Source organism: Hipposideros armiger, unplaced genomic scaffold (genome assembly GCF_001890085.2).
Source record: "Hipposideros armiger isolate ML-2016 unplaced genomic scaffold, ASM189008v1 scaffold_17, whole genome shotgun sequence".
NCBI classification, from domain to species: domain Eukaryota; kingdom Metazoa; phylum Chordata; class Mammalia; order Chiroptera; family Hipposideridae; genus Hipposideros; species Hipposideros armiger.
Genome location: NW_017731367.1, coordinates 6,689,171 through 6,709,991, shown reverse-complemented (window position 1 = coordinate 6,709,991; position 20,821 = coordinate 6,689,171). Strand labels below are relative to the sequence as shown.

The 20,821-nt window shown below is 57.1% G+C and overlaps 1 protein-coding gene across 1 annotated transcript in view; it reads left to right on the top strand.

Moving 5' to 3' along the window:
• Positions 1-20,821, top strand: part of HDAC4 (histone deacetylase 4) — a 178,220-nt gene that overhangs the window by 99,628 nt on the left and 57,771 nt on the right. Inside the window, exons 8-10 of the mRNA XM_019628371.1 lie at positions 2,644-2,764; positions 7,950-8,071; positions 17,435-17,566. Coding sequence (XP_019483916.1) covers positions 2,644-2,764; positions 7,950-8,071; positions 17,435-17,566 — 375 coding nt within the window. The remainder of the gene's footprint in view (positions 1-2,643; positions 2,765-7,949; positions 8,072-17,434; positions 17,567-20,821) is intronic.

Below are 20,821 nucleotides of genomic sequence, written 5' to 3'. Positions count from 1 at the left end.
GGACTTCAGAAACCATCTGAGATCTGTTTGCATTTCAAAACAATCTGCAGCTGGCTCAGCAACCCCCCAGCGTCTGAATGCTCTCCACTCCACTCCCCTCCACGCTGGGCACACGGCAGCCCCCAGGGTTTCCATCTGTGGGCCTGGGTGGTCAGGTTTTGTTGTTAATAATAAGCTGTGTGCAGTTGGGTGTTTGGCGCGCTCTGGGGGTCCTGCAGCCCGTGAGTGTGGTCCTGCGAGGAGGCGGGCCCAGCAGGCTGCCGAGGTGGACGCCTGTGAAGGGGGCTCTTGTGTCAGCCTCAAGGGCATTTGTGGGTGCGCAGGGCGGCCAGCGGTGGGCACCAGGTTCCCAGCACTTGAAAATGCACGCCAGAGCCTCTGCTGCTTCGTTTCTTGGGGTTTTTAAAATAAATTTCTTTCCAAATACTTAATTACAAGTTTTGTTGCACTTGTAAACATTTACAGTGCTTTTCATTTTAAATAATTCTGCAGTTGTCCTTAACTGTTGATACCAATTAATGCCGTTAATTTGATAGGACAGTAACTTCTTACAATTTGTGGTAGTTTTAATCTCAATCAGCATGTACACACGATCTCTAATCAGTTAAGATTTACATAGATTTACTACTTTTAAGAATCTGGGACACATTGTCTTTTAACGTAAATTTAAAGAAAAAAAATCTAATGGCAACCAGGCCTTAGCCCTCTGAGCAGGTTGGAACTAGCATGGCGATTTCCTCGCTGCGCCTTACGAGCGGCCTTTCCGGAGCAAGGCACCATCACTGAGGAATGCACTCACTTTGTTGTAAAAAATGGCTCAAAAGGCTGCAGTTAAAAGGTCAAATGCCTGATCCTGAAAGTAATTCTGTGTCACATTTGGGAAGCCGCGTCTTCCTCAGAGACACATGGGCACAAGAAAAACCCATGGCCGGCGGAAGCAAACCAAAGCTACGTGACAGATTTGTCATTCCCTTCATCGTGCCCCGTGGCCCATTCTGAGCCCCAGGACCCACTGCAGCCCCTCAGCCTCGGCCCCTACCCACTCAGGTCCTCCCGCCCACTCAGGTCCTCCCGCCCATGCGCCCTTCCCCAACCTGCTCAGCCTCACCGCACCCCCACCCCCACTGCGTTTACCCGCTGGCTTTTTAGATACCCCACCTTCCACCAGCCTCCTCTGTGTAAAAGGGACCTGGTCTCTTATTTACCTCTTTGCCCCTATCAGCCAGGTGAGCGCTGGCTCACGGCAAGGTCTCCATAAACCCCGTCAGGGGAATGAATGATGATCAACGTGCATTAATTTTTAAGTACAAATTAGTGACGTTGGCATTCGTTTGCTGAAGATGCTCTATTGACTCCAGACCTGGAGAAATTTGTAGAGATGAGGATACAACTAGAAGGACAAGGCTCAGAACCAGCAGCTTCCCTTTTGAATTCTCCCCTCATAAAGCACTAAGATTCTGTTTGCACCGAGTTGCGCCTTCGGGACCTGGCGTTCCCTGGGTCTGCTGCGCGCCAGGCCTGTGCTGTGCTCCGTCTGTGAAGTGGGACCGGAGATTCCGCCCCCAGCCAGAGCCGGCCAGAGGAGGGCTGGGCAGCGCCCACTCTTGTGACTGTGTCACCATTTGCCATTTCTTGTCAAGTGGACTGTGCTGATGTGTCAGGGAGGCGCTGCGCCACTCGTCTCGTTCGTTTAGATGGGAAGGAACCCTCGTGATCATTTTAAACATGAGGAGCCTGGTGTGAGGGGGTCGGGGTTGTGTTCCTTTGACACACAGGATCCTGGTAAGGTGCCCTCTGCCGCCCGTGAGCAGGTCACGGAGCCACGCGTGCCTACAGCTGCCCCCCTTTGAGGATCCTGCTGGCAGCCCAGGGGACAAGGGCCTCTCCTGTCCCAGCTGGCGCAGGCCTCACAGGGAGCACAGCAGGGGTCAGCACCTCCTCTGGGCAGCGCATCTCCCGGGGCAGCGTGAGGCTGTGTTTTCCTGTCGCTGCGATTGGCCACGTGCCCCCTGCTGGGCCTGGGTGTGTGTTCTCTGCCCTCCTTGGAGCCTGGGCTGCGGCCTGTGCAGGGAGAGACAGAGACTTCCTGAATGTGAGGCCTGCGAGGCTCACCCTGTTCCCAGGGTGCTGGCAGGTGCAAACCATCCCTCCCCTACAGGGAAGGCCAATCCACGAGAGAAAGTTTCTTAAGAGGGTAAGGCTGCTAACACCCGTGCTCATTTGCTGGAAGTGTTTGAGTCACGTCCTCATCCTGCTGAGTGAGAACTCTGCTTCTTGTCCCACTTTCCATCACCTCCCTCCGGGACCTAACGGAGGGAGGACCTGGCGGCCATGTCCTCTGACTGGCCGTCCGCCGTCCAGGTCATTCATCCTTCTCATCTTCATCAGGCAGTGTGGGCAGTTCCCTGACAGTTACCGGGACAAGGAGGTAAAGTGGCCGTGCAATTAGGGGCAGCTCTTCCTGGAAGAAGGCGGCTCACTACGCTGCCTGCTGGTCTCCTTTCTTCAAGGAGCTTTCATGGTGTCAGCTGCCGCCTCAGTTGGAAGCCTTCTGTCTCCAGCCCTTTGCCCCGTCGTCCAGCCCAGAGCTGCTTCCCTGGGCAGAGCGCCGGGTCACCGTCCCTGTGCTTTGTCCCGTGCCAGGTGCCGTGGCCAGCACAGAAGTGAAGATGAAGTTGCAGGAGTTTGTCCTGAACAAAAAGAAGGCGCTGGCGCACCGGAGCCTGAACCACTGCATCTCCAGCGACCCCCGCTACTGGTACGGGTAAGTGGGGTGTGGGCCTTCATCTCCGCTCTGGGGCCCCGGTGGCACGTGACCATTGACAGGTTTGAGTGGCACCCACTTCTTCACCCTGGAAGGCAGAGTCGGGGTGAGGAGTCAGAAAGTCCCAGAGCTCAGCAGCGAACATGGTGTGACCGAAGTGGTCTGGTGGTCAGTGCACGTGGCAGCCACCCAGGGGTGTGGGCCCATCTAAATGGCCTGAGTGACACTCGCGTTCCTCTGGGCTTCCCATGTTGTTGTTAGGCCGCAAAAGGAGCTGCTGTAGCTGGACCTCTGGTGTCAGTGGTCCATCCATATGGACCTTCTGACATTCTTCCCAATGTTTTGCTGCTTCTTAGGCAGGTCAGTAAGCGCCCGTGCGGTTTTTATTATTTTTATGCTACAAACCCCTCAGAGCCTGCGTCACTGGCAGAGACCCCGGAAGAGCCTGTTTGTGCTGAGCCGGTGCAGGGGGCCGGCCACCGACAGGCCGGGCTGGGAGGGGAGAGGCGAGCTTGGGTGGCTTTGAACAGTGACCGCGGGCTTCGCAGGTTGTTGCCTTCAGTATGGTTTTGTGCTGCTGTGCGGGGTGATCTCATCTATGGAAGAAACCCCCTAGGGTAGTTCTCATAAATCATAATGCGATTGGCATTCGTTTCATCGGGAAAAACGTAGCTGTTTTCAAGCTCTAAAAGACGAGACACCAGCAACTCCCGTTGAAATGACCCATTTATTCCAGTAGATGACAGCAGTTGTCCAAGACCACCTAAAAGGCATCTCGTCTGCCCCCTGAGCTTTCTGCAGCTACTGTGACACGCTGCCACAGCAGGGAGGGTCACAGGGTCCATGCAAAGCCACAAACGAGGCCCTGAGCCCAGAGCCACCTGAGGGGCAGGGAGGACTTGTTAGAAGTGCGGGGGCCGCACACAGAGACCCCACATTCAGGTGGCACCACTCCACTAGTGACTGTCACCGGATTTTGTTACAGGAAAGTTCCATTGTCGCTGGGCAGGTGCAGTGAAGGGCAGCAGTGTGGACAGTGGCTGCGGTGGGGTCCACGGGGTGGAGCTGGGAGGCTCAGGGACCAGGGCCCCCTGGAGACACCTGGCCTACAGATCTGTAAGGACACAGCGGGGCAAGGGGTGCTCTTAGATCTGCCTGCGGGAGGGAGGCTGGGACAGCTGGGGGCAAACACGAGAGGACGTGGCCAGCAGGTGGGGGCCCCCGGGAGCTCTCCAGAAGAGGGGCTGTTCCGGGGAAGGGGAGCCTTGGCTCCACTGCATTTTAGCTCTTGGACGGAGGCCACAGAGCTGAGGAAGGCGGGGCGAGCGCCAGTGGAGCTGGGAGACCAGGCTGGCAGGGGCAGGTGCTGTGATGATGGGCTCGTAGGGGAGGCGAGGACCAAGCCCACAGGTTGGGAAAGCACGTCATCTGTAGGGAAGGGGTGGCCTCAGGTAGAAACGGCCGAGGGGTTGCACGTGGGGAGACTGATAAGGACGGGGTCAGCAAGGAGCACCTGGCCCGAGGGCAGGGGGCTGGCGAGGGACCCAGGAGGGACGGGCGAAGCCACTCCCTGGCGAGCAGGGCGGCCCCGAGGTGTCCGACCCGGATGAGGCTGCTTGCTCTGGGTTCAGCACCCAGTGGGTCCTTCCCTTAGGGACTTGGGCGCACGGGCTGGGGTGGGGAAGGCAACCGGGGTCTTGTTTTGTCACTGTGTTCCAAACGCCATTTCACACTGATTGGCTGTGTGACGGGAAAAACGTCATCAGAAAACCGGGTCTTCGTGGGGAAGACCCGGACGGTGACAATAGCCTCACCATCCACGATCAGTGCACGTGTCGTAAACCTCAACACAAAAGCTCAACCAGTGAAACTTCTAGAAGGAGTCACAGGAGGACGTTCTCATGGCCTTGGGGGAGAGGTTCTTAGGACACGGGAGTCATCAGCTATAAACCGCAGACGTTATCACAACTAAAGGCTTCTGCTCTTTGAAAAGCACTGTTAACAGACAAGCCACAGGTGGGCAGAGTGTGACATGCGGACACCTGACAGTGCTTGTGTCCAAACCATGTGCAGCATTCCTGCGGCCAGACATGGGGGACCAGGACCCAGGGGCCGCTGACACCGCTGCCACTGGCTGGGCCTCCAGCCGACGCAGTGTCCGGCGTGTGGGGTCCTGTGCGTGCAGTTCCAGAGGCAGCACAGCCAACCTGTGGGGACAGACACCTGACCGGTGGCTGCGCTGGGGGGTGGGGATCATCAGCAAAGGGCAGACAGCACCTTCCGTAGTGGTGACCCTGTTCTGTGTTAGCATTGGAGTGGTGGCTCCCTGGTGTACATGGGGGTCAGAACTCCCAACTTTAAACTCTTGTGTGAGACTGCACTGGCCACCGAGGCCGCCACCAGCCACACGTGGCTCCTGGTGTTGAGACGTGGCTGTCCCACTGAGACGTGCAGTCAGCATTGAACACGCCAACCTCAGCACCTCCGTGTGAAAAAAAAATGTGAAATATGTCATCAGTAATTTTTAGGTTGATGGCATGTTGAAAGGACATTTTGGAAATACTGGGTTGAAAGTGAATACAGATGTTAACATCATATTTCTCTGTATTCGTTTGAATCTGGCAGCTAGAAAATGTGAAATTGCATGTGTAACTCACATTATATTTCTCTTGGACTTGCTGGTGTACGTGATTTAGAGTTTTATCTATTTTAAATCACTCCCATAAATCTGATGAGATAGATGGGAAAAGCCAATTGTCGATGGAATTTAAATGGCTAAATTTGTGTGTAGTTTTGTTTTCCGTTACAACTAAAGTAATGTTTGGAGAGGAAACAGCAGTATTGGCTTTTCCGTCTCCATCAGTGGCGCTTGTCGGTAAGGTGAGGTGTCCCCGTCAGTCCGCCAAGCTCCCAGCAGAGGGACCGCAGGGCGGCTTCCAGCCAGGCTGATAACCCAGGCCTCAGGCTCTGCCCGGGTACGAGGGTGTGTGAGGCGTGTGTGAGTCTGGGGCTGAGTGTGGGCTGTGTACACGTGAGTGTGCGAGTGCACGTGTCGTCAGCCACAGGGCTTGGCTTTTCCCAGATCCTGGACCCCCGGGGCGCCGTGTGGGCCCGGGTGTGGTGTGACCGGACGGGGGTCCCACCACACAGCACACAGGGCTTCCCAGGGGCCCTTTCCTCGGCCTCCAGAAGCGCCTGCAGTGAGCTGCTTTTCTGCAGTTTGGAAGCCGGGCTGTGTGGGACGCGAGGCCCTTGTGCGAAGTCTCTGGACTCACCGTGATGGTACACGCTGGGTCAGTCCAGCCACCTCTCCTGGCGCCGCACCCCCTCCCTGGGCCGGTGCAGAGTGCGGTCTGCTGACGCTCTCAAGCCGGGAAGCAGGCCAAGTCCCGCCGGTGCCTCCTGCTCCAGCCCACTTTACGTCCTGACAAGGAAGTGAGGGTGTTGGTGCAGGCGGACCTCATCCCACATCATCCCAGATGCTACATGTTCACAAACGGAAGGTGAGACCCTCCGCCAACAAAAAGAAGATGACACGCTTCATTGCGGCGGCCTGGAGCCAAAGCCACTGCTCCTCCGAGGCCTGCCTGCGTTAGCAGCATGTCCAGAGAGCAAAACAGAATATCTGTTAGATACTAAACAAATATAGCTTTTCCAACTCCTGTTTAGTTATAAACAAGCTACCACTAAGGTATAATAACCGTAGTTATTCTCTGTGATAACACTCTGTTAATAATCATTTAGACTTTTTAAGTCACATAATACACACATAGGTCTTTCCTCTTTCTTGTGAAGAAGGACGTGGATTTTTCCTCAGATTGTAACTTGGCATTGAAGGAGAGCTTTCAAACTGGCCTCGGCCACGCTCCCCGTAGGATACCATCTGAAGACAGGATTTGGTAGAAAGAGTGTTGCTTCAGACCCTTAATGAGATTGTGGGAGAATGGCCCCTGGGTGAGGCCTGGGGGCACCCCAGTAGAGCTACAAGTTAAAAGGAGGGCTTCCTGCCTAAGGGAGGGGGTGAGCTGTGACATGGGAACGCCGTCCCCGCCCCGAGCCCCCAGCCCTGGCTGCGGCTCTCGCCAGAACTAGCCCGCTCTGACGGAGTCGCCTCCCTGAGGTGGTGGGGAGAGAGCCCGGCGGGCTGGTTTGGGCCCGTGATGCACAGCGGGCACCCCCAGCCCCGTGTCGGGGCCACTCCTCGGCCTGGGTTTCACGAGCAGCACATTCTTGACGGAAGTTGGCGCTGGAATATTCCATATCCACCTGTAAGCAGGAGCTCACCTTCTTAATTTAGAGAACACCGGGTGCGTGGATGTGGAGTGCTGTGTGTTCTGAATAAATAGTCTTACAAATCCCAAATAAGTCAGCTGGCGAATTTGTTTCAAGTCATTAAACAGATTACACAGTTCAAAGACTCACAGAATTCATTACACCTTCAGTGCTTCCAGGAAGACTCAGCCGGCAGTCCCACCGGAAAAGAGTTTGCTGGTGCTCCCGGGGGCAGCCGGTGCCCCCCGCCCGGGCCTGCCCCCCGCCCGGCTCCCACTGACCAGTGTGAGGGCTGAGTCCTGCCTGGCTGTTGATGAAGGAAGTTTCAGAGATCGACTCCCAGGATTGAAGGTGTTGATTGCTGCCAGCCCCACCCTCCCCATGGCAGGGAAATGACTTGGGAGTGATTTTGTTCCTGTGAAGACTGGATATTCTCTGCTGAAGGGAAGCCCCCACGCGGCTTCTGCCCTCAAGGACCCCAGACATCACCGGCACTTCCCAAGGTGCCCACCAGGTCGCCGTCACCTCCGTCCGCACCTTTGGCTCCTCACACCCCAGCCCACCTGTCTGCCTCTGCCCCTCCGCCCCAGGACAGGCCCCTCTGTGCCAGTGGTGCCCCTGACGGCCAGGCACAGGTGACTCAGCAGCCACCGGAGAGCAGTGAGCACCGCCGGGGCTCAGGCCAGGCAGTGGGTGGAGGTGTGCACGCGAGTGTCTGCTCAGCGTCACTCTGGGTTGCGTCTCGGTCTGCCTAGGACACTGACCGCTGAGCTAGGGCTGTGTCAACGGAAGGTCCATCCATGGGGTCACGTGCTCGGGCTCCAGTGCGCACTTGCTCCGAGCAGCCACGCCACGCCATGCCGGGGCCGTGTCCGGGCTCATTAAGCCGTGTGTCTTTGCCTGTTCTCTCCAGGAAAACACAGCACAGCTCCCTGGACCAGAGCTCCCCGCCCCAGAGCGGGGTGTCGGCTTCCTACAACCACCCGATCCTGGGCATGTACGACGCCAAAGATGACTTCCCTCTCAGAAAGACAGGTCAGTGTCAGAGGCTGGCGGGGGCGGGCCCGACCCCTGCGCCCCCCACACCCCGTAGCCCGAGCCCTGCTGCACTCAGGGAAAGCCCCTGCTGTTTTTAAACGTTTGCTGTTATTAGAGCATCCTTTGAAAATGCTGTTCTCAAGCCTGCCGTGTGGTTCATTTCAAAAGCAGTGAAACTCGTGTGTGTGTGCACCCACGTTTTAAAATGCAAACTCACTTGTGAACAACGGTGAAGCCCAGTGTTTTTGGCGACGTGCTGTACTTTGTCACAGCCCAAAGCGTCTCCTGCTGGGTGTGGGGACACAGCAGCTCCTGCTGATGTGCCTTGAGATCAGCCAGCCAGCCAGGGCGTGGCCCTCTGTGCCAGCTCTGGGCAGAGCCCAGGCCACCGGTGGCCGGGGCCCCGGAGTGTGTGTTGCGGGGGGAGGGGGTTTGAGACAGAAATTCATGGTGTTCTGCAGGGACTGTGCAGGTGGACATCTCAGATACCCTCGCAGCAGTTCTATCACAAACCAGAAGGGGACGGGGCTTAGACATAAACAGGGTGCCCAGCTCTCTTGGACTTGGCTCAGCGTTGATGGTTTAAGTGGGCCGTGCTTGTCAGAGGAGCAGCGGCTATGGCAGCGCATTGGCGCTGCAGGAAGGGCCGGGCCAGGGCAGCAGCGCCCTCCACATGCTTTGCCCCCGAGAGGTGAGGGGCTGAGGAGCAGGGGAGCCCGCGGAGGGCGGGGGTGCCCTGGGCTGAGCGTCAGGGGGGCCTGTGGCCACAGGGCAAGGTGGGAACCGCCCGGCACCGTGCCGAATGGAAACGGTCTACACGGCACAGCTTTGTCTTCATAAAGAACCTTGTTTTATCCAGAGGCTTTGGGTCTATTCAGGACAAATGCTTTAAAGCAGTCACACCCCTGCTCCTTCACCCTAGTGATGAGGCTTTGGGGACTGGGGCTCACCGCAGCCCCATCCTAAGACGGGAGATGGGGCTCTCAGTAGGCAGAGCTGTGCCCCGAGGGGTCAGTGCCCCAGGCAAACCCAGGATCAAGAGCCAGAAGTTGCGGGAGGGACATTTGACTGACATTCCAGGTGTGAGAGATGGCAGGGCCACATCAGGACAGTCCTGTGCCTGCTGCTGGACCCCAAAGCCCTTGGCTGGGATGTTGGAGGGGTTGGCAGAGCCCCTCCAGGCAGAGGTGAGGTTCCTGCCGACGTGGCGGGTTTCCCTTGGGCTACAAGCCCTTTATTGGTGGAAGTCACTGAGTAGCTTGTCCTCTTTAGTGGGAGTATGTGGGTCTCACTCATCGTCTGCTCAGAACGGTCCAGGGATTTCCCCGAAGGAGAGCCCACCAGCCGGGAAGTGTCTGTCAGGGCCCGGCCCATTCCCGCCCCCTTTCTGGACGCTGGTGCTGTAATTAACCAAACTCAGATCCGCAAACCCGAGTTTGCGGTGAGTGTTGGGCAGGACGCTGGGAGAGAGACGAGGCTGATGAACCCGCGCCCTCCAGACCCCACCTCCCTGAGAACCCAGGGCACTGCTCCGCTTTGGGAAGCGCCACTGAGAACGCTCGGTGCCCCAGGAGAACTTAATTATGGGTGCTCGCATTATCAGTTTTTTAAAAGGCATCACTAGCACATGAATAATATTAACAGTGTAAAGATTTCGGAGGAGATAAACCACTTGAGGGAACAGCATCATCCTGGAAGTGACATCACGATTCTCAATAATTTACATCTGTTTTTTCTGCCACAGTCACTTGTATGAAACTTCATTAGATGACACTTTGGTTACAGAATGTCTTGAATGAAGTAGAGTGACCATCTTTAGTAAATGTGAGGCACGTTAGGAAGCCCCGTGGTCTCAGCGTGGCGCTGACGGAAGCTGCCCTTGCTTGCAGTTCGCCCGCCCGTCGGCCTTTAAAGGGCAGCTCACGGTGTGTAACGTGTCAAAGCAACAGCCCCTCCCAGTGTTCTTCACGTGGCCCGCTCTTGTGGCACGTGCTTTGGTGGCCTCTGTGGGTGACATTCCGCCCGTTGTGACATTCGCGTCCTGGGGGAAGCTCATCCCTGTGTCCGAGCGAATGTGTGCTCAGGGCGGCGGTCGCCCTGCCTGCGGCCAGCTGCCTGGGCTGTGCCCATCCTGTGATGAGGGAGGCCTCGACCCTCTGTGCCCGCCTCACTGTGCCCCCCGTGAGCGCTGCCTCCTGGGCCCAGGAGGAGAAGGAACAAAGTGCTTCGAGGGCCGGTCTGCAGGGGGTTTCTGCTTTTGTCCCCTAAGCTGTTAGGACGCCCCTGCTCTTGTCTCCCCCAATGACCCATTCCTGCCAGACTTAGCACCCCAACCCTCCCGCAGCGCCACACGTCCGCAGAAACCGGCGGGAACCACTGGACGCCCTTTAGGGAAGCCCTCACGGAAGCAAACACGGGCTTTCACAGCCAGAGCCTGGCCAGCAGGTGTGCCGTGCTCGGCTGGGGTTTCGGGGCTGATCTCCTAGCTCGCAGCTCGTCACTGCCGCCTGCGCTCCCGCCTCCTGAATCCCACCCCCAGTCACTGTCCTGCCCCAGGCCTGGCTCCCACTTCCTGTTGGAAGCCCACCCCTTTCCCAGTGATTGACAGCATGGTGCCCTCCACCTCCCACCAGAACGTGGAGGGGTCATTTCCCGGGCACAGAGCAGGTGAGGTGGTGTCCAGCCCCCACTGTGCCTTCTGGCTGCCTCGGCGGCTGCCCTGACCCTGGGCTTCTGAGCCTCTTCAAATCGAGCAGTGACAGGTGTCCCGGAAATGCTGGACCTCCCGGACACCCGTGCCCACGATGGGCCCTTCCTTCCTGGGGCTCTTAGGGCGCCAGCCCGCTTGCCCGGAGGCTGCAGTGAGGTGCCGCGTTCCAGGCCACGTTCACACTGAAGAAAGCAGACGCTTCCACGTTTACAAGCAAACTGAGTTTCGTCATATTGATGATATTTAGGAATTTCCTTTTTCTCCAGTAGCATCTTTGCCATTATTTTTTAAAGATGTTACCTGCTGTGAGTTTTTTTAGTAATGACTCTTAAATTGCGCTCTGATGTGACTTCCAGTTGATGAAAGGACACCAGGAAACAAAAACAGCCCATTGTCACCCCACCACAATCCTTCCCCCATCTCATCGGCGACTCCCAGGACCTCTCAGCACTGAGGTCATGCGCACAGAACCCTGCCTGGCTTCTGGGCACCCGGTCCCCCAGCAGACTGCTCTCTCCACGTAGGGAGCAAACCTCAGGCTGGTGCTCAGTGAAGTCGCTCTCCGCAACCTTGAGAGCCGTGCTGCCGGCAGGCCCTGGGCGGTGGGCCCAGGACACTCAGCTTCCAGCTTCCGTGGCTTCTGCAGCCAGGGGCGCCTCTCTTCCTTCCAGAACGTTCATCCAGCTCTGAGCCTCCCAGCACTCATGGCCCACATTCACAGCTGCTTGAGGGAGATGCCAGTCAACCGCTGAGACAGGAGCCACGCGGCTTCCCTCGGCGTCGCTGGGCCAGGCTGCCCTGCTGAGTGAGGAAGCGCCCTGCAGCCAGCCGGCCCTTACTGTGCCCGTGTCCTGGCAGAAGGCCTGCCCACGCCTGCACCCATCGCGATCTTAGAATATGTTCAGAAGGTTTTCACGAAGGCTTTCTTGTGCTTTTCCAAAGAAACTTCTAGAGACGGCAGGGATGTTTAGGCAGCCTCTACGTTGAGAAAGTGGCTCACTCATTGTTCTGAGACCCATCCTTCGAACTTGGACATCCATCAAACTTGAACTCCACCCATTATGAGGTCTTGAACCAATCCTTTTCAAATACGGGTGTTTCACTGTTCAGTGGTAAAACCGCCCTGAGCTTGATGGCCAGCCGAGATATGCTGTTGAGACGATGGAGTAGGAAAGGGTGTTTAGAAAAGCCCGCCACCTTTAAGCATTACATAGAATGTGGTTTTATTTGTTAAAAAATCACATAAGAAAAGCATGCTTGTTCTAAATTAAAACATGAGTGCACACGTTGCTTCCCAGGACGGCCACTGCTAACGCTTTGGAATCTGTCTGTCCTGACGTTCTCTGTGCCTGTGTATAGGGCGATGGATCTGGGGCCGTGCATGTGTAGTTGTCGTTTTATTAACAAAAATACCTGCTTTGCACTTTGTCCTATAACTTTGTTTTCCGGTTTCTACTATACTGTAGACACCATTCCACACAAGTGTGCAGAGATCAATACCTTTTTCTGTATTGCTCCAATATGTGGACATCATGTTAGTTGTGACTTTTCTAGTTTTTATTTTCCCCACAAATAGGTGCTCCTTGTGCTAGTGTTTCTGTAGAATAGCTTCCTGAAAATGGCGCTGCCCGCCCACCGTGTGCACGTGTCCCAGATGCCAGGGGAGCCTCACCCCCAGCAGCTTACGAGAGGCCACTGTCCACCCTTCACTAACAGGATGCTATCAGAGATCACGTGACGGCGCTTCCATTGCGATGCCCTTGTTGACTGGCGAAAATAACTCTCCAAAAATGATGCACAAAAGAAAAGGGTTTATTCGGAGGAAGGGGAAAAAAAGAAACTACCTACCGGCTGCCCACGTGGAGAAACGAGAGAGCTATTTCAAGATGCTCTATTTATGTCATCCCTTCCCCCAAAACTATCACAGTGGAACATGGAGTCAGGGTCACAGAGCTAACAAGCGGCCCAGCTGCACCCACAGTCCTCCCAACTCCATGGTCACGCATCACCAAATGCCAGTTCACTTTTAGCACCCTCGACATTCTGATGAGCAGTTCTGTCGTTTTAGTAGAGTTTGGGTATCTTGGTATTGATTTTCCATCTTTTTTTTTTTTTTAATTGGGTAATAGTGTGTGTTTTCCAGGACTCATCAGCTCCAAGTCAAGTCATTGTCCTTCAGTCTAGTTGTGGAGGGTGCAGCTCAGCTCCAAGTCCAGTCACTGTTTTTGATCGATAGTTGCAGCGAGGGGGCGCACAGCCCAACATCCCATGCAGGAGTCGAACCGGCAACCTTGTTGTTAAGAGCGCGCGCTCTCACAGCTGAGCCACTCGGCGGCCCCTTGATTTTCCATCTTCATCCAATAAGCTGTATTCTGTAGGCCCAGGGGCTGCGTGGCGCTCCTGTGGGGACAGCATGGAGTCCTGGCCAGGCCATGTCTCTCTTGTCCACACCTTGTGCCCAATGTCCAGAGCCACTCGGGACACACAGGGACAGTCCCTTAGCGTTCAGTGGATGAGCGTTTAATGGCAACTCATTCGCCGTTTTCCCATTGGCATTTTCTTTTCTCACTGCTTTGTAGGCATTCTGCACATTAGTATCAACCCTATATCTCGTATTTTGTAGTGCTACAAAAATCACATTCCAGTCTAACTCGTCTTTCTACAGTTATATTTTTAGTGTTATCAGAGTAAATAAATGTACATAAATTAAAAAGCCCCAGGAAGTTTAGGTTACCTGCCCTGTTCCAACCCTGCCCCACCCCACCCCTCACTCCTGCATTCTAGCAAGGACACATAAACACAGTGTGCCTTGATACATTTCCTTTTTCCTGAAGTTGATTGTGTTTTTCATTTGCTCAGTTCCTATGTGTCTGTTCTTCAGTCCCTCGTGTTGGCAGATGGAGGAGTTCAGCCCCACGCAGCAGGGGTTCAGTGAGCCTGCTGCACCCTGGGGACCGGCTCCTGGCCACGCCCCCTTTGCAGTGCCCCCCACCACCTTCCATGGAGGGTCCCCACCCTCCCTGGGCCCGTGTCCCACTGCTCTGTCTCTGCCTTCATCTCGCTTGTGTACGTCTCCCAAGCTTTCTAAGAAATTGTGCACAGAATGTAAATTTTTCGAGTTCTTGCATGCTGGTAAATGTCTTTACTCTGGCCCACACTTGACTGATGTGTGGTTGGGTTCAGAGGCCACCTTCCTTTGGGATTTTCAGGTCTTCACCCTGTCCTGCGAGTGGCCGTTGCAGAATCGGAGGCCTGCACAAGGCCGACCCTCGGCCCCCAGAGTTCTGACACCTCCCAGGACCCGCCTGGGAGGGGCGCTCGGGCACCTGCGGCTGAAGTGATATGTCTGGAATGTCCTTGTTCGTGATTGTCCCTGCTCTGCTGTTCCATCCCCTTGTGGCATTGGTATTAATTTGATGTTGCAGCTTTTCACTTCATCTTTCAAAGTTTCTCAGCTTTTTCTTCAAATTTCTTTTCTCAGTACTTTCATTTTTGTCCCTGTGGCTTTCTACTGCTTATAGTTGCCTTCTTATCACTTCAGAGTTCCAGGAACCCGCCACTGTGCCACCAAGGCTGTTGTCCAGGCCGTCGTGTTGCTCCTTGTCTGCTTTCCTCGTTGGCCACCGGGCGTGGGCCAGGACCGAGCCCTCTGCCTCCAGCACACTGACCTCTGTATGTGTGCCAGGTGCACGTGTGGCCTCCGTCCTGACTGTTAAGCAGGCACGATGTCCCAGTCCTGCTGGGACTGCCAGGGAAAAGTAAAGCATTCAGAAAACCGCTGTGTGAGACAGCAGGGTCATGCCCCGGGGGTGCTTCCTGCCCTCGGAGAGGCAGGTGCTGGGGAAGGGCCAGCTTTCTAAGGTTGGGGCAGAATGGTTTTACCTGCCTTACTCTGGGATTTACCTGACTGCCTTTAAGGAGAAATGTCCCTGGCTTCCACATGTCCCCAGGAGCCGGCACCCGTCTGTGGACACTGGTAGCACCTCCGTTTCCTCAGCACTCAATTGCTGCAGCCGCTTGTCTGAAACAAGGTGTCTTTCTTACACTCTGGTTCTGTCAGTTTCCCTGCCGCCCTATCAGAAGGTGCAAAATGTGGTCCTTAGTTCTCTGCGTGGTCACATCAGAGCCACGCTTGGAGCCTGTGTGGCCGCGTGACCATGCACGGAGCGGGGTCACCTTGCCGGCCGCACACTGCAGGCAGGTGGCCACTTGCCTGCATCCTAAGCTTCAGCTGCCATGCAGAGCTGGGTTACAGGCATTCTGCAAGTTTCAAGACATATGCTTGTGCACAGCTACAGGGTAGATGGCTGTGTCTTCTCTTTGGGACTCGTGGCATCCCTGGATCTGAGGCTCCTCAGAGAAAAATGAGGGGCGGGAAGTGGGACCTTTGCTGCAGCCCACCGCCCTTCCCAGCACAGCCGCGGCCAGCAGGAGAAAAGCCAGCCCTGAGACTGGACGTGGAAGCAACTGGGGGGCTCTCTTGGAAGAGGCCACCCCTCTTCCCTGCCGGTTCGTGTGCCTGCCACTCGGGCTGCCTCCCCAGCCCTGCAATGGGAAGTTCCTTAGGGGCCCTGAGGAGCCCCAGAGGGACAAACAGCATCCTGGCGTCACACGGTCCGGCCAGTGCCAGCGTGGTGCCTGGGAGCCCCTGTCCACTCACACCGACCTGCAGGCAGGGCTGCCCGCATGATGCAACGCTCTGCTGTCATTGTCTGGAAGGAGTCTCAGTATGTCGAACTCGGGGCCTCGGTTCCGTTTTGCCTGGGGCCACACGTCCGGTGGGGCCACCGCCTGGGGCTGGCGCAGGGAGGGAGGATGAGTCCTGTATTGGGTCCTCTGCAGGCCAGCACCACGGACCGCCCCCTGCTACCAGGGAGGCCAGACAGAGCCTGGCCCAGTTCCATGGTCAAGTGTCGGGGGATGGGAGGGAGAGCAGGAACAAGATAAATCAGCTAAGTAACTTCAGAGAGTGCACTGATGCTGAGGAAGGTGCTGCAGTGCCGCGGGGTGAGGCGAGGGTGGGCATCGGGCAGCCCCTTCCACGGGACTGCCTTGCCCTGGAACCTCCGAAGCGGCCTCTCCCTGCAGCATGGAGTGCCTGTGCACAGGTCAGACAGACGGTTTTTGAAACCCCATGTCGTTTCAGCCGAGATCTTGAGTGTGGGGAAAAGAGCTATTGTGTTCTTGCCTGTTAATCGGGGAGTTTGGCGTTTTCTTCTTTTTAAACAATGGTAAGAAACTCAGTGTAAAAATGGAAGTGGATGAAACGTGAACCTATAGTTGCCTCAGAATAAGCATCAAATGGAAGTGGACCCTTGCCCGTGGAGGAGGCTGTTTTGTTGCTGAACCACTTTGTCTTTCTTCCATCTTGGGGGGCCTGCGTGTAAGTGGGCACTTGCCTTGTGCGGGGGCTGCAGCGTGCAGGGCTTCTCTCCCCATGTCGCTGCCCTCTAGAGCAGGTGCAGCATCTGGAAACAGCTGGCACCATCCTGACACACGTGACTTCTCTGGGGGCTTCACAGAGACCTGTCCCACCCCCCTCCCAGGACTCACAGAGCAGCGGTCCTGCCTCCAGCTTCCTCAGGGTTACCTGCCATTGCAGGATTCATCTGCCCTCAGCTCATACTCCCAAGGGCAGCACAGTGGCTGTGAGATGCACACGTGGCCTGATTCTTACAGCCCTGGTTTCCAGGGAATTCCATTGTGTTGCTGCTCTGGAGGGCAGCGAACTTCCTGTTTCCAAAAAGATTAAAAACAGCAGGGTTGCTGATTAAAAACAAACAAGTATAAACACCCTAATTTGCAAATGCACAAGTAGTAGAAGCTTGAATGTAGTGAACTGAAGCCTCGGAACTAAGGTCTCGGCGGCAGCAGTCTTGGCACCATCCTGGGCTCCAGGGCTGATGGCCCCGTGGAGGTGGAGGTGGAGGTGACTGCACCTGGAGGCCAGACCGGACCTCCGAGGCAGGGAGGCAGCCCTCCTCCCAAGCCAGCTACCCAGAGTCTGTTCCGCCCCCAGAAGTGGCACTTGGAGGGCCTGGGGGTGGTCTGGGCGCCAACTGCAAAGGACTTGAGAAGCACTGGGGCCTCAGGTGCATGTTCGTAAATGGCTCCGTCCACACAGCAAGCAGTGCTGTTAACAAGCCGAAACACCTGTGCCCGCGTTCAGGTGAATGCTCAGGAGACAGGTACACTCAGGTCTTGGGACCTGGCCTGGCTAACCCTCACAGTGTGGGTGGGGGTGTCAGCACCCGCATGGCAGCCATGCACAGGATGCCTGGAGCTCCAGCAGGAGCCTGCCTCTGCAGCGCTGGCGTGGGAGACGGGACAGTGTCATGTGGAGGTCAAATAATGTCCATGGGCCAGAGCCCTGAAAACGCCGACGTCGGTTTTCCTCCATCTGCTGGTAGAGCAGTGGCAGCAGTTTCTGGTGACCCCACCAGCACCTTCTAAAATCCTGTCTGAAGAGGCATCAGGTGTGTTTTGTTCTTGTGAATGAGACTGAAACGTGCCCTGCCCACACGTCCCGGCCTCTGCTGAGCAGCACGTGGGTTTGAGCACGCACCCATGTGCCTGTCCTAAGCCGCCACCGTGATAGGCTGGACCCCAGGTGCGTCTGCCCGGCTGTAATGACGTCTCCTTTCCTGCAGCTTCTGAACCCAACCTGAAATTACGGTCTCGGCTAAAGCAGAAAGTGGCTGAGAGACGGAGCAGCCCCCTGCTGCGCAGGAAAGACGGGCCGGTGGTCACCGCTCTGAAGAAGCGTCCGTTGGATGTCACAGGTACGTTAGGCAGTCGCTCCACCCGCGCTGCTCGCCAGGCCGGCTCTGCGGCCCGTTCCCTGCTCGGCCCGCCGCTAACCCGCAGTGCCAGCAGTTGCCCGCCCCGGGAGCCAGAGCGAGTGCCTGCAAAGCCTGTCCCCACTCCCAGCAGTGTCACCGGGCCCAGTCCAGGTGGACTGTAGGAGACACAGGATTTGCAGGCTGCGCTGCCTCTGAGGGCGGGACTCTGCGCGGCGCTGCCCATCAACGACCCGCCCCCGGGCCCCCACAGCGCCTGAGCCCCTGGAGAGCGTTGCCTTCCTGGAAAAGCCAAGCGGTCTGCGCCTCTGAGTGAGCGCGTTGCTCTCGGCCCCCACCTAGTGGCAGACGCGCAGACTACACCTACCGGCGGAGCCCCATCCAGACGTGCGCCCCCTTCCCACGTGTGTCCTCTTCCTGAGGAAGCACTCCACTTCCTGGGTGCACCCCACTACGCGAGACATACCCAGTCCTCAGGAGCACCTCTGCCCCGAGGCACACCTCTCCCCACGATGCACGCCCCACTTCCCAAAGCATGCTCCACGCAAGGTATACCCCCGCACCAAGTCGCACCGCCATGCTGAGGGCACACCCCACTTCCTGGGGGGTGCACCCTGTCATGAGGGCACACCCCAGATTTGATGGCATATGCCCACGTTCCTAAAATCACAGGACAAAGCGGCTGCTCAAGTGGCCTAAAGGAGGGGAGGGAAACTTTGCACCCAGCAATAACGGAATTGAACTCAAGGCTGCCATTCAGCAGGTCAGTGCCAAGGTCCTGGGGCCAGGGGCTCGTCAGCGCTGGTCGTCCGTGTGTGAGCGGCCAGCACCCTGGGGTGACATGAGCACCAGCACCTAGAACTGCACAGCCGGGAGGCGCCCTGCCCCGCTGTGTGCCCCTCAGCCAGGAGGCGCCCTGCCCAAGGACTGCCTGCACATTTGTGGGTCCGTGTAAAATGAGTCTAACTGGGGACCCATGTTTGTCATTGTCTTCGTTTTTTCAGTGTAGGGTCTGTCCTCTGAGTCTAGAAAGGCCACGCCTAAAGAGATGAAGTGTCGTCTGAATTCCCACCAGGTCTCACCAGCTGGGGGTTCCGCGCCAATTAGGGAATCCTGTGCCTAAAGTGCATGTCGCCATGCAGCCTCATTCCCTGTGGGCCGTGCCTTGCCCAGGCGGGCGCTGACGGACAGACAGACAAGCCCTCCATTTACGTCTAGCCTTGTAGTTGGCAAGGTGAAGTTGTCCGTAGGCTTCTTTCTGAGCGTTAGATCCAGTGTCACGTTGTCAGTTGTGATTGCGTGATGCTACTGTGAGTCAGGACCGGCTGGGCACAAAAGTACTGAGGCCAGCTCCTGGCCTCCAAGGAGCTTCCGATCTAACTCGGGAGGCGAGACATCCAGCACACCGCGGCTGCCACACCTGGGCGATCGGCAGAGCTGTGTTCCGCAGAGAGTGCGCCTGAGGGAAGCAGGCGGGGGTTGGGGAAAGCCCCGCGGCCCCGGGAAGGCCTGAGGGGAAGTGCGGTTGGCACGGAGACACACAGGCACAGACCCCAGGTGGCCGGGGGCGGGGAGGGCTCTGAGCAGAGCCGACTTTCTGGAAACAGGAGAGAAAGGAGTTCCAGGAAGGGTGGTCCCAAACAGAGCGATGGGGACCCCCTCCCAGCACTGGGAGGTGCTGAAGGTCCTGCAGCAGGAGACAGCCGTGGCGTCCCGGAAGCACTGTGTGCACGGAGATCGGGAGGGACGCGTGGGGACGTAGTTCCGAGATGGGGCTGAGATAGTCATGAGACGGGTCAGGACACGGATTCCTGCTTATTCCCAGTTGTTATGGAAACTGCACCTCCTCAGAAAGCAGGAAGTAAGTGGCTCACACAGCGTCCCGAGGGATGGACGTCCACATTTGAGCGCGTTGCCCCCAGCCTGTCCTCTGCGCCTCTGCCCAGAGCCGAGTTCCTGCCACACAGACACTTGTTCTCGCTCACTGGGTACTAGTCCCAGGCACTCTCGGCACCTGTTGTGTCACCTGTGCTGACACAGACCCCGTGGTGAGGCTGTGTGTTCGTGTCCGTGTCCCCACAGTAGGTTGAAAAATAGTCAGCGTTATTGAGTTGAAAATGGTTGAAAAGTCGGGTACATATTTTTTTGTTGCCCCCAAAAGTTGTGATTTGCAGTGCACGCGCATGACAGTGGATCAGGTGATAACTTGGGGAGGGACACGTTTTAAAGGCAGACCTGATGGAATCCAGTGTGTAGCTGGAGATGGGGTGGTAGCAGAAAAGGCATGCAAGGTGTGGCCATGGTGACTGCACCCAGGGGCAGGGTGGTGGCCAGTCAGGGTGGTGGGGAGGCAGAGAAAGCAAATCCCGTCTTCACGCCGAGTGGGACCCCCGCTCAGCCCAGGTGGCTTCTGAGCAGGTCTCAGTCTGAAATGCGAGTGAACACAATTTCACCAGGTAGAAGCAGGTGCTGGGGGCGGGGGGGGGGGACCAGACCTGAGTTCACTGCCAGTGCCCAGGGGAGGGCTGGCCCGTGCTGCCCTGCGAACCAGGGGAGGGTGGAGTGGGGCGCTTCGGTGCCCGAGGGAGCGGTTTGTCCGCCGGCGGGGCAGGCGCTGCTCTGGGGGGGGTTCCTGGGTGGACGGCTGCTTGGTCAAGAGGAAGCGAGCGGTCCCAGTCTGCTGGGCTCCCCAGCTGTGCACCTGACCTTGACATCTCCCTTCAGCCCTGTGAGCTGGGGCGTGACGTCGCCTCTCTGTGCCTCAGTGTCCTCTTCTGTGCAGTGGGGACAGTGATGGTGGCCTCACGGGTACCAAGGGAGGAATGAGATGACAGAAGACAGCTGTGGAGTCAAGTCTGCTGCGGGGGGTCGCTGGGGTCAGCTGCTCCCGTCCCACCTTCAGCCTTGTCATCCTCGCTGCTGCCCAACCTTATATCTAGAAGGAGCTTTCAGCCTGCCGGGTCCGGCAGGCCTGGGCGCACCGGAGCGACCTGAGTGAGCCGCCCGCACACTCCTGCGCTGGGAGAAGCTTTGCTGGGCGCCGGCTCTGGAAAGTGTCATGGCTCAGTGCCGCGCTTGGGCTGCTTAGGGACAATGTCCCTCAGCGTCCTTCCATGTCCCAGCCATGCCAGCTCTTCCTGACCTGTGTGTGCTGTGTGAGTCCAGAGGTGGGGCAAGGGGATAGCTGTTCACAGTCGTGGGTGGCAGACACGCAGAAGAGTAAAGGCCAACAGGTCA